Source organism: Nematostella vectensis, chromosome 14 (genome assembly GCF_932526225.1).
Source record: "Nematostella vectensis chromosome 14, jaNemVect1.1, whole genome shotgun sequence".
Lineage (NCBI taxonomy): Eukaryota > Metazoa > Cnidaria > Anthozoa > Actiniaria > Edwardsiidae > Nematostella > Nematostella vectensis.
This window is the reverse complement of record NC_064047.1, coordinates 3,401,845-3,414,809: the sequence shown is the minus strand read 5'-3', so window position 1 is coordinate 3,414,809 and position 12,965 is coordinate 3,401,845. Positions and strand designations below refer to the sequence as shown.

The following is a 12,965-nucleotide window of genomic DNA, read 5'->3' as shown; positions in this document are numbered from 1 at the left end:
GACTCCTAACCCTTCTAAATTTAGGCCCTCTTTTCAGCTCACCCCCCCCCCCCCCCTCCCCCTGTATCATATATCACAGTATAGATACCGGCGAGAATAATAATGGGCCGGGATTTGGACCCCCTTCAGGATCCTGCTAAGATAGTAGTTCCTAAAGTCAGGTATTCCTTGATTACAATAGGGGTGGGAGGGGGGCTATATAAAGACCATGTCACAACCTACAATTAGCTTTAAAACACAGTAATGAATTTAAAATGATGGAGACTTTAAAATGCACTCCGAGACCGTTTATGGGCCGACCAATTAACTTTTGAGGGTGGGTGGCGCAGGATATTTTTTCAAAGCATCGTTTGGCGTGCAAGAATTTTTTATTTTTTACCGATGTAGGATATTTTTTGATCACCAATTGGTGCAGGATATTTTTTTTTTCAAAAAAGCCCCCCCCCCCCCCCTCAAAAGTCAAATGGTGGTGATACCTTATTCGTCTTTATTTTCGCGCATCTTAAATTTCGCGAAAACTTTCTTAGCACATTTTGCGAGTTTTCAATTTCGCGATCGCGGTGAAAATTTGTCTTTTCAGGGGATTTCATTTTGCGACTTTGATGTTCAAGTGACTTTTTTGGCGGTTGCTGAATTTGAACCGCCTAAAAAGTCAGTCTTACAGTAATGCGGAGAAGTGCTTATGTTCTCTCGTGCCATTATAGGGTACCGTTACATGTCCTCAATAAAAGATCTCAATACACGGGCTTTTTGCATCCATTAAATTTCGCGGGATCAAAGTTTGCGGTCTTTTTTTATGCGAGTCTTTAAGTTCGCGAATTTTTTAATCCGCCAATTTAAGTGCGCGCAAAAATTAAGCAGAATAAGGTAGTCGGAGTTTCGTACCCCCTTAAACAAAATATTTATTTGATTAATTCCGGGAAGGGGGGGATGGAGATAAAGCACTTGGAACTAATAAATGCTAAAAGAGAAGATAAAAGTACCCCATTATAAAAAAAGCTATTATATATACTCATTCGATGCTGGCGATCTTAGCAATTGAACATGGTGGACAATAGATATAGGTGCCAAATTGTTATCGAGAAAACACTTCCACTAAAATGTGACTTTTTTCGCAATTTCCGGTTTTTAAATGATTATAAACATCGGTCAAAATGGGGCTTGAGAAAATGTTAAGTATCATAAATAATAAGGGGTACGCAACCTTAATTTCCACCTCCCCATCTCCATGTCTACCTGATGAAAATCGCGAGGTCTGTTTGGCCATAATGGTAGCCACAACTGCTGATCGCATCCTCGGCTTTTTGGTCGCCATTTTTTACAGGGCTGTTCAAAGCTAGAATATCATTGTTTAAGGGCTGGGAATAAGATAGTCTTTAGATATTCATATCGTCATTATTCTAATGGGAAGGAAATTCCTGAGAAGAAATCGGGCAACTGTGGATACACTTTTGTTCTGGGATATCCTTTTTCCCAGGGGGGGTTACTCAGACATAAACATATGGCGGGCTAAGCAGACAGGCCCAATCATCAATACCCAAAAATACCAAGGATAGGAAATTGTGATCAAGAATATTTATTTTCCTATTTTATCGGAACGTCCAAATTCAAGGCTCAGCCTGGAAATTTCTTAGTTTTGAATCTTAAAGGCTAATAAATTTTTTTTCTGTTTGAGTTTGAATAGAAGAATCATGAAACTGCTCCCCAAAAACTAAGAGCTTTAAGACAGAAATCTTAAAAAAAAAGAAACACACTCAAAGCTAGACTTATCAAAATGCAAAGTAAAAAGGATAAGCATATTTTGCTTTAGTTTTGGTTTCTAAACCTTCTAGTTAGTTTTGGTTTCTATATCTTCTCAGCAATGTTTCTGTCGTAAGTAATAAAGCAGGCTTTAATTAATAAAAAAAAGAGGGAAAACACGATGCAATATTGTTGAAAAACAGACAAAATTACATTTCTAAGCAAGTTCTTCAAGAGTAAGAATTTAAACTAAAAAGAACCCTGTAAAATGTAATAATAAATCTGAAAAAAGTAAATGCTAATTGCAAAAATTGTATCATTACATTTTGGGGATGGGTATAAATGCTGAAAACTGAAAAGAAATAAAATAAGTAGAATAAGATGTGTGTTTGAGCTCTACGTCGCAAAAGAAAAATTAGGATTAGAATCATCATTTCATTTATTCAACCAAAAAGTTCTACAAACGAGCTATTTTGGTCAACAATTTCGCGATATCGCATTCAATTGTCCAACAGCAGTAACCGCAACTAACCCAAAAGCAAGTACAACACCAAACCAAACACCTAAATCCTCTGATGATTGCGGGTACACAAAAGCCTAATAAGCTACTTGTGCTCTATTGTTTTAGACATAAAGTATCTATCCGCTATCCTAGCAAAAATACTAAGGTTGAGACAGCATCCAGTTCCGTCGGAGAGTTAAGAGAGACCTAGAAAGCGATTGGTAGTGCGAAAGGGCAAGCTTTTAACGCCATTGTATATGGCTTGGTTGAGCTTGTAATATCACTGGTCAGCGGTCTCAGGACCAAAGACCTCCCTTCACGGCTTGGGCGCCATGGCCTCCCTGTTGAATAATTAAAACGTTTTTTTTTGGGGGGGGGGGGGGGGGGGTGGGCGAAAAGGTAAGCTTCCAACTATCCCCTTGAGAGGGGATGAGCGAAAATGCAAGCTTGCAACTATCCTCCGGGGAGGGGATGGGCGAGCATGTAAGCTTCAAACTATCCCCTGGGGAGGGGGTGGGCAAAAAGGTAAGCTCGCAACTATCCCCCGGGGGGGGGCGAGCATGTAAGCTTCAAACTATCCCCTGGGGAGGGGATGGGCGAAATAGTAAGCTTCCAACTATCCCCTGGGGAGGGGATGGGCGAAATAGTAAGCTTCCAACTATCCCCTGGGGAGGGGATGGGCAAAAAGGTAAGCTTCCAACTATCCCCTGGGGAGGAGATGGGCGAAATAGTAAGCTTCCAGCTATCCCCTGGGGAGGGGATTGGCAAAAAGGTAAGCTTCCAGCTATCCCCTGGGGAGGGGATGGGCAAAAAGGTAAGCTTCCAACTATCCCCTGGGGAGGGGATGGGCGAAAAGGTAAGCTTTCCCCTGGGGAGGGGATGGGCAAAAAGGTAAGCTTCCAGCTATCCCCTGGGGAGGGGATGGGCGAAAAGGTAAGCTTCCAGCTATCCCCTGGGGAGGGGATGGGCGAAAAGATAAGCTTCCAGCTATCCCGTGTTGTCTTATTTATTTGATGTCAAATGAAAATCACTCCTAGTCTAGTCCCGTTCTCCTACAAATCATTTATTACTTTATTACTACTAACGTTTGCAGAAGTGGGACCGGCTTTCTAGTCTTTCGTCTCGTTTGGCTTAGTAAACAAAGCCAATATGTGTGCCTCACAAGGGACCTATACTCTGAATTATCCATCTTTTAGTAGGCTTCTCATCTTTATTTACGCCCATCTGTACATTTATGAAGATGAAATAAAGTCGATTGATCTCAAGAGTTTTTCTAAGCGGCATGTTCTATCAATTCATGCTAGCTTTGATTTGTCTTCAAGGCGAAATCATTGTATTTTGTAGATTGTGGCATATAGTCTTACAGTGGTTGTGGTCAGGATATTCAGGTCTTTGCGTGTTTCAGGTGACCTAAGGAAGCAAACACTGACGATATATACAGGTCAACTGAATACAAGTCGAAATATTTAGGCTTTACACGGTCGGGTACACACTGTTTGTGGTCAAGATATTCAGGTTCTTGCGAAATCCAGGTGACCTAAGCATGTTCATACTGCCCTTTATATCCAGGTTAACTGAATACATGTCGCAGCCTCGTACTGCTGGTGTCGAACGACCACTGTTTGTATGGTCAAGATATTCAGGTTCGTGCATATCCGGGTAAGCTTGATGCGTTTATACTGCCCGTCTTCAGAGGTCAAGTGAATACGTGTCGTACTGTCTTTTGCTCCTTGCGTATATTTCTGAGCTTATCCTCAGCGCCCGTGAAGAAGGACACTTTCCCCGCTTCCATTTCCTGTCTCATGAACTCCAGACCGGCTAGGTTGAACCCAATCGTGTCCTAAAAAATAGGAAAGCATAATTAATTTAATTTCAATTTTGATTAGGAGCGTTGCACAGGTCAACGTGAACGCTCTTATAATATGTGTCAACGCGTTCGACTAACGAGGGTAATTGATCGAAGTAGGGGAGATGGATCATTTGAAATATGTCAATGCGGTGGACTTAACGAGGGTATTTGATCACGGCAGGGTTGATGCTTAGTTTGAAATATGTCAATGCGGTGGACTTAACGAGGGTATTTGATCACGGCAGGGGAGATGGATCAGCCTGGAATTTTCGTAGTTTTGAATCTAAAAGGCTAATAATTTTTTTTCTGTGGGATCCATGCTTAGATCAAGTTTGAATAGAAGAATCATGAAACTGCTCCCCAAAAAACTAAGAGCTTTAAGACAGAAATCTTAAAAAAAAAAGAAACACACTCAAAGCTAGACTTATCAAAATGCAAAGTAAAAAGGATAAGCATATTTTGCTTTAGTTTTGGTTTCTAAACCTTCTAGTTAGTTTTGGTTTCTATATCTTCTCAGCAATGTTTCTGTCGTAAGTAATAAAGCAGGCTTTAATTAATAAAAAAAGAGGGAAAACACGATGCAATATTGTTGAAAAACAGACAAAATTACATTTCTAAGCAAGTTCTTCAAGAGTAAGAATTTAAACTAAAAAGAACCCTGTAAAATGTAATAATAAATCTGAAAAAAGTAAATGCTAATTGCAAAAATTGTATCATTACATTTCGGGGATGGGTATAAATGCTGAAAACTGAAAAGAAATAAAATAAGTAGAATAAGATGTGTGTTTGAGCTCTACGTCGCAAAAGAAAAATTAGGATTAGAATCATCATTTCATTTATTCAACCAAAAAGTTCAAGTGGATAATGTCGTGGCCACAAACGAGCTATTTTGGTCAACAATTTCGCGATATCGCATTCAATTGTCCAACAGCAGTAACCGCAACTAACCCAAAAGCAAGTACAACACCAAACCAAACACCTAAATCCTGTGATGATTGCGGGTACACAAAAGCCTAATAAGCTACTTGTGCTTTATTGTTTTGGACATAAAGTATCTATCCGCTATCCTAGCAAAAATACTAAGGTTGAGACAGCATCCAGTTCCGTCGGAGAGTTAAGAGAGACCTAGAAAGCGATTGGTAGTGCGAAAGGGCAAGCTTTTAACGCCATTGTATATGGCTTGGTTGAGCTTGTAATATCACTGGTCAGCGGTCTCAGGACCAAAGACCTCCCTTCACGGCTCGGGCGCCATGGCCGCCCTGTTGAATAATTAAAACGTTTTTTTTTTTTTGGGGGGGGGGGGGGGGTGGGCGAAAAGGTAAGCTTCCAACTATCCCCTTGAGAGGGGATGAGCGAAAATGCAAGCTTGCAACTATCCCCCGGGGAGGGGATGGGCGAGCATGTAAGCTTCAAACTATCCCCTGGGGAGGGGGTGGGCAAAAAGGTAAGCTCGCAACTATCCCCCGGGGAGGGGATGGGCGAGCATGTAAGCTTCAAACTATCCCCTGGGGAGGGGATGGGCGAAATAGTAAGCTTCCAACTATCCCCTGGGGAGGGGATGGGCGAAATAGTAAGCTTCCAACTATCCCCTGGGGAGGGGATGGGCAAAAAGGTAAGCTTCCAACTATCCCCTGGGGAGGGGATGGGCGAAATAGTAAGCTTCCAGCTATCCACTGGGGAGGGGATGGGCAAAAAGGTAAGCTTCCAGCTATCCCCTGGGGAGGGGATGGGCAAAAAGGTAAGCTTCCAACTATCCCCTGGGGAGGGGATGGGCGAAAAGGTAAGCTTCCAGCTATCCCCTGGGGAGGGGATGGGCGAAATAGTAAGCTTCCAGCTATCCCCTGGGGAGGGGATGGGCGAAATAGTAAGCTTCCAACTATCCCCTGGGGAGGGGATGGGCAAAAAGGTAAGCTTCCAGCTATCCCCTGGGGAGGGGATGGGCAAAAAGGTAAGCTTCCAACTACCCCCTGGGGAGGGGATGGGCGAAAAGGTAAGCTTCCAGCTATCCCCTGGGGAGGGGATGGGCGAAATAGTAAGCTATCCCCTGGGGAGGGGATGGGCAAAAAGGTAAGCTTCCAGCTATCCCCTGGGGAGGGGATGGGCAAAAAGGTAAGCTTCCAACTATCCCCTGGGGAGGGGATGGGCGAAAAGGTAAGCTTCCAGCTATCCCCTGGGGAGGGGATGGGCGAAAAGGTAAGCTCGCATCTATCCCCTGGGGAGGGGATGGGCGAAAAGGTAAGCTTTCAGCTATCCCCTGGGGAGGGGATGGGCGAAAAGGTAAGCTCGCAACTATCCCCCGGGGAGGGGATGGGCGAAAAGGTAAGCTTCCAGCTATCCCCTGGGGAGGGGATGGGCGAAAAGGTAAGCTCGCAACTATCCCCTGGGGAGGGGATGGGCGAAAAGGTAAGCTTCCAGCTATCCCCCTGGGGAGGGGGTGGGCGAAAAGGTAAGCTTCCAGCTATCCCGTGTTGTCTTATTTATTTGATGTCAAATGAAAATCACTCCTAGTCTAGTCCCGTTCTCCTACAAATCAACTTTATTACTACTAACGTTTGCAGAAGTGGGACCGGCTTTCTAGTCTTTCGTCTCGTTTGGCTTAGTAAACAAAGCCAATATGTATGCCTCACAAGGGACCTATACTCTGAATTATCCATCTTTCAGTAGGCTTCTCATCTTTATTTACGCCCATCTGTACATTTATGAAGATGAAATAAAGTTGATTGATCTCAAAAGTTTTTCTAAGCGGCGGGTTCTATCAATTCATGCTAGCTTTGATTTGTCTTCAAGGCGAAATCATTGTATTTTGTAGATTGTGGCATATAGTCTTACAGTGGTTGTGGTCAGGATATTCAGGTCTTTGCGTGTTTCAGGTGACTTAAGCAAGCAAACACTGACGATATATACAGGTCAACTGAATACAAGTCGAAATCTTTAGGCTTTACACGGTCGGGTACACACTGTTTGTGGTCAAGATATTCAGGTTCTTGCGAAATCCAGGTGACCTAAGCATGTTCATACTGCCCTTTATATCCAGGTTAACTGAATACATGTCGCAGCCTCGTACTGCTGGTGTCGAACGACCACTGTTTGTATGGTCAAGATATTCAGGTTCGTGCATATCCGGGTAAGCTTGATGCGTTTATACTGCCCGTCTTCAGAGGTCAAGTGAATACGTGTCGTACTGTCTTTTGCTTCTTGCGTATATTTCTGAGCTTATCCTCAGCGCCCGTGAAGAAGGACACTCTCCTCGCTTCCATTTCCTGTCTCATGAACTCCAGACCGGCTAGGTTGAACCCAATCATGTCCTAAAAAATAGGAAAGCATAATTTATTTAATTTCAATTTTGATTAGGAGCGTTGCACAGGTCAACGTGAACGCTCTTATAATATGTGTCAACGCGTTCGACTAACGAGGGTAATTGATTGAAGTAGGGGAGATGGATCGTTTGAAATATGTCAATGCGGTGGACTTAACGAGGGTATTTGATCACGGCAGGGGAGATGCTTCGTTTGAAATATGTCAATACGGTGGACTTAACGAGGGTATTTGATCACGGCAGGGGAGATGCTTCGTTTGAAATATGTCAATGCGGTGGACTTAACGAGGGTATTTGATCACGGCAGGGGAGATGCTTCGTTTGAAATATGTCAATGCGGTGGACTTAACGAGGGTATTTGATCACGGCAGGGGAGATGGATCGTTTGAAATATGTAAATGCGGTGGACTTAACGAGGGTATTTGATCACGGCAGGGGAGATGCTTCGTTTGAAATATGTCAATGCGGTAAGACGCTCACGTGTAGCCCTTGAATTTGTGCCTTGGTGGATGTTCGGAGTGAGTCTACGACTGATGAGAGCTTTTCGGTAGAGACGATCTGGTTATGGTGAATCCTGCAACAGGCGACGACCGGGTTAATAACACTTTAGGAAGACCAATCACGCCTCTGCATTTTATGCTCTCTCTCTCAAGGCCACTCAAAGAATCGATTTCCTTCGGCTCATTAAAAATCTCGGCTAACCAAGATATTTCAATCAAATACCTGGCAATAACATTCAAGAATTCATTGGTAGATTATAATTTTGAAGTTTCCTTGCCACTGAAAGACCCCCTTCACCCACCCCGGAATTTCAAATTACCTTCGTGGGGGTTCGGATCTCATTTTGAATCATTTGGGAAGCCTTAAATAAACAGGGGAAGGGGATATTGGGGGGAGGGGCTCTGGATAATTTTAACCACCCAGGTGGAAGGACTACGAAAAGAAAATATGCTCTTTAAGGGGGTCTTCGTAAGGGGTTTGGGAACGATATTTTTTGGAGGGGGGTGGGGGCACGAAAGGTGTCCTGAGTGAGAACAGAAGCAATTGTAAAAAGACCGACACACCTCATGAGGAAGAACATACAGCGACAAACAAGCTCGATGTCTAGACTGGCCTGAAAGAGATCGATAAAGGTCCACTTATGTTATCGAGACTAAATTATTATGAACGTTATGTATCTGCACAAAATCAAAGCAATGAACTAATTGCCAACGAGTACTCGGAGGAGAGACCGTCAACTCTTAGATTTACTAACGAAGACATCTATACATTTTACTAAATTATTTACAAAAAAATATTAACGACAGGTTACCATTTACGAGATCACGTGATGCTGAGCGACCACTCACATTGATCCACGTGCCTGCGAGGTGGTGTGCACGAGAGAATTGATCACGTGATACTTGGCGACCACTTGCCTTGATCCACGTGTCTGCGAGATGACGTGCACGTGACCACTCACCTTAATCCACGTGTCTGCGAGATGGCGTGCACGTGACCACTCGCCTTGATCCACATGTTTGCGAGATGGCGTGCACGTGACCACTCACCTTGATCCACGTGTCTGCGAGATGGCATGCACGTGACCACTCACCTTGATCCACGTGTCTGCGAGACGAAGGAAATCGGTGACGTAATCAAAGGGCAGGACCATAAGCGCCTCCTCCAACTCACTGAAACATTGGACAATTCGATATCATCATGGGCCCTTTCACCGATACAAAACACAAATAAGTAACTAGTATATTGTGTACATTCTGCTAGTTGAGACGAAAGAAATAAGCACGGAAGCGTAAGTTTACGAGAAGAGCTTTACTCGGTATTGTTAAGGTATGGTACTGATATATTTACCTTGAGCGAATCTTCGTTGTGACATGTAACACATATCGAGATGGCTGAAAAGAAACAGAAGATAAATTCGTGAGATGTAAATAACTCAACATGACAGGTAGACGGATAGGCGGACGGAAGGACGGGCAGACAGACGTGCTCATACCGACATGCCGCCATAGGCCTTGAGGATCGGATGCACTGGTGGTGGTGCGACCTACAAACGACAGCACAATCATTTTCTCGTCCCACAGAAAAGACTTTCCATATAACACCCCTCCCCTCGGCTCCTTGGCCGCCATATACAGTCATTTCTGCTTGAAAAAGACCGTTTTCACGATGCTGCGCGCGCACCTAAAATAGCGGGACACAGCTATTATCCAAAATGCGGACGAAGGGGAATGTGACTAGAGCGCCATTACGAAAAAAAGCACTTAGGGAGCATTTTCTATAGCTTCGTCGGTAAACTCCACTTCGTGCGCAATTTTATATCAGCGGTGGCCAGTCTGTGGTATTTTGGATGCGCGCGCAACATCGTGAAAACAGTCTATTACCAAATCTTTCGCAACCCGTCGGCGAGTCCTGGTCACGTGTCTACTTATTACTTACCTTACTACCCCCCTTAGAAGCCTCCCGGTACTCGGCCATCTTAGCAGTCTCTTCCCGGTACAGTTGGATGGCTTCCATCAGTTGCTCCGCCTGTCAATAAATACAAATAGTATCACGTGACCTAATAATACACAAAATTCACGTGTCAAACTTTGGTACGACCTCCTTTAGTTGCTCCACCAGCAACAAAGACAAGGACAAAATAACTCAGATCTCACGTGCTCGAATTAGGTATGGCTCTTTCTTTGCTCGGCCAGAATTCACAAACACAGTCAAAACGTCACGTGATCAGCTGTCAAGTGCAGAGTCTCGTTGGGAATAAAAGACACGCACCGCTTTCACCGTCTCCATTGTCTTCTTGCCGGCCTTGGCAGCTTCTGACTCAACTTCGCCAGGAATCTAAATAGACAACATGAACATATCACAATCAACTTGATAGATCCGTCGCTAGGCTGAATTTAAGAAACGTAGGTTAAAAACTTTACTGATTCGTCTAAATCAAGAGCATACCCTCATAAAAGCCGCATTGTCACCAGTTTACTTCCCGAGGTCCGACGGAAACCTCAACCGTTAAAAGACAATAGAATCTATTAGAATCCGCGCTATTTAACAGGCCATCCGCTCTAAATTATCAATCACACCCTCAAAGAAACTTCCAATCGACACACTGCTTTCAAAATTTTGAAATATTTTTAGCGTTTTCCGTTAAAAATCAATGGAGATGTACGCAACCGTCCAGAAGTAAACTGGTAACAAAGCGACTTTAATATTGAAAACATGGACACCTTCTGTTTTCTCAATGCTTGACCCCATATTCTTATGTGACTTGCTTTTTTCTATCAATTTCTCGCGCCATTTTAAACGGTAACCAGGCTCTCGCATTGTTAAAGACGGCGCGTGGTCAGCGTGGTCGACTCGCTTTAAACAGAAGGCTTGGTTAACTAAAGATAACAAAGGTAGCCCGTGAAATAAGGTACTCGCAAAAGCATCGCTACTTCCTGGAGTAAAATACTCAATTCTAGTCTCGACTAGACTAAAGGCTCACCACTTGTTCTGGACCCTGTGTATTTGCATGCATCAAGCGGGTAAGAGTGATTAAAAGGCTGATGACCGCGATTGACTAAGACTAAACTAAAGGCTCACCACTTGTTCTGGACCCTGTGCCAAGGCTTGCTCGTACATCGCTTCCCTCTCCTGCAAAACATCACGCATTAATCACGCATCACGGAATACCATCACGCATTAATCACGCATCACGGAATAACGTCACGCATTAATCACTCATCACGGAATACCGTCACGCATTAATCACGCATCACGGAATACCGTCACGCATTAATCACGCATCACGAAATACAATCGGGCATCACTGAATGCCATCACACATTTTTCAATTGATCACGTATCATGCAACACCAACATGCTTGCTAATTGTTTGATCATCTACGGCAAAATACTGGAAAGCCACTAAAAGCGCAAAAATCTAAATTATTCAAGATTGCATATTTAGTTCCCAGTCCCCTCTCACCTGTTCCCGCTCCTCCTCTAGCACCACAGGCTCGTCTGTGCGCTGCCAGAGCCGTAGAGAGCGATCATGAGAACCCGTGACCTGAAAGAATGAGAGCCACAAGAGCTCAGAGGCTTAGTTTTCGGTTCTTTTTTCTTTTCCTTTTCTTTTGACTTTTTTTCACGCTTTTACTTAAAAGCGAGAAAGCCCGTGTTCAATCCAGGGTCCTTTCAGATTGATTCTTTTAGTGTTGTAAAATTCTAGTCTTTCGCCTTGGGACTGTGAATCTCTCGTTTTCCCGGATAACACATCTAATCTCTCGTCGGATTTGAATTTTAAATAGAAAGGGAGTCGATAAGTTTTTCCCAGAGTGCACGATTCAGGGTCGTACCGCCTTTGGAGGCCAGGGAAGGCCAGTGCCTATCAACTTCCTTTTACAAAATTCAAAGGTAAACACCAGCAACCAGCAGGGACTGGCCACCCCAGTCGCTATATCCCCCCCCACCCCCCACCCACAGAATTTGGAGGCCTGTTAAAGACGGACCATCATTAGAAAAGTGAGAGGGGGGGGGGGGGGGGGTAGGTAAGCAACAAAGACAAAAAATGGACAAAAAAAAAATCATTCACGTCTTAGAGAGACAAGAAAACCTGAAACCTCCCTACTCTTCCCCTCCCCCTCACTTTTCTAATGATCCGTCCCTTACGGCCCTGAGATTCAATGGGCAGGGGAGTTGGAACTCTTGAACTATTATCATCACTCATATCAGTCTGATCGAGTTTTAGATCCTTGGACGGTCGGTTTTGTTTCCCAATCCTGTCTTCCTGGTCGCTAACCGTCCTCGTTCCTTAAAGCAGCATTGTCACCAGTTTACTTCAGGTCGATTACGTAACAATCTCCGATGATTATTAACGGAAAACGCGAAAAATATTTCAAAATATTGAAAGCAGTGTGTCTATTGGAAGTTTCTTTGAGGATGTGATCGATAATTTAGAGCGGGTGGCCTGTTAAATATCTCGGATTCTAATAGATTCTTTTGTCTTTTAACGGTTGAGGTTTCCGTCGGACCTCCGGAAGTAAACTGGTAACAATGCGGCTTTAAAGTTAAAATTCCGTTTCTGCTGACCCAAATCACGTATTTGGCAAGCCTACGCATACTCGCAGTCTCACAGTCCCCTCCCCTCCCCTCCTGCTACGCTCCTGATAACCTACCACAAACTCTCCATCTCTGCTGATTGCAAGACACCAAATTTCACTCTGATGGCCCTAAAAACAACATAAAGCGAATTAAAGAGTGTTGAGCAGCCATTCCTATGACGTTGTTTACGTGTGAAAATACAACGCAAGAAAACTTCAAAACACTGTATTTACTCAAATTAGCGCCTCCCTCGAATAAGCGTCCTCTTTGAACAAAAACTATTAATAAGCGCCTCCCTCAAATAAGCGTCCCCTTTGTACCAAAACTATTAATAAGCACCACCCTCGAATAAGCGCCCCCTTTAAACCAAAACTATTAATTAGCGCCTTAATCGAATAAGCGCCCCCTTTGAATCAAAACTATTAATAACCACCTCCCTCAAATAAGCGTCCCCTTTGAACCAAAACTTTAAATAA

General features: G+C 43.8%; 1 protein-coding gene across 1 annotated transcript in view; it reads right to left on the bottom strand.

The window, feature by feature from the left end:
• Window positions 1-6,552: 6,552 nt before the first annotated feature.
• The window catches only part of LOC116610003 (WD repeat-containing protein 3), a 36,248-nt gene continuing 29,835 nt past the window's right edge, over window positions 6,553-12,965 (bottom strand). The window contains exons 25-35 of the mRNA XM_048721859.1: window positions 12,564-12,617; window positions 11,375-11,455; window positions 10,990-11,040; window positions 10,180-10,245; window positions 9,847-9,936; window positions 9,404-9,454; window positions 9,259-9,302; window positions 9,002-9,080; window positions 8,472-8,521; window positions 7,888-7,981; window positions 6,553-7,396 (exon numbers count right to left, since the gene is read on the bottom strand). Coding sequence (XP_048577816.1) covers window positions 7,253-7,396; window positions 7,888-7,981; window positions 8,472-8,521; window positions 9,002-9,080; window positions 9,259-9,302; window positions 9,404-9,454; window positions 9,847-9,936; window positions 10,180-10,245; window positions 10,990-11,040; window positions 11,375-11,455; window positions 12,564-12,617 — 804 coding nt within the window. The 3' untranslated portion in view covers window positions 6,553-7,252. The remainder of the gene's footprint in view (window positions 7,397-7,887; window positions 7,982-8,471; window positions 8,522-9,001; window positions 9,081-9,258; window positions 9,303-9,403; window positions 9,455-9,846; window positions 9,937-10,179; window positions 10,246-10,989; window positions 11,041-11,374; window positions 11,456-12,563; window positions 12,618-12,965) is intronic.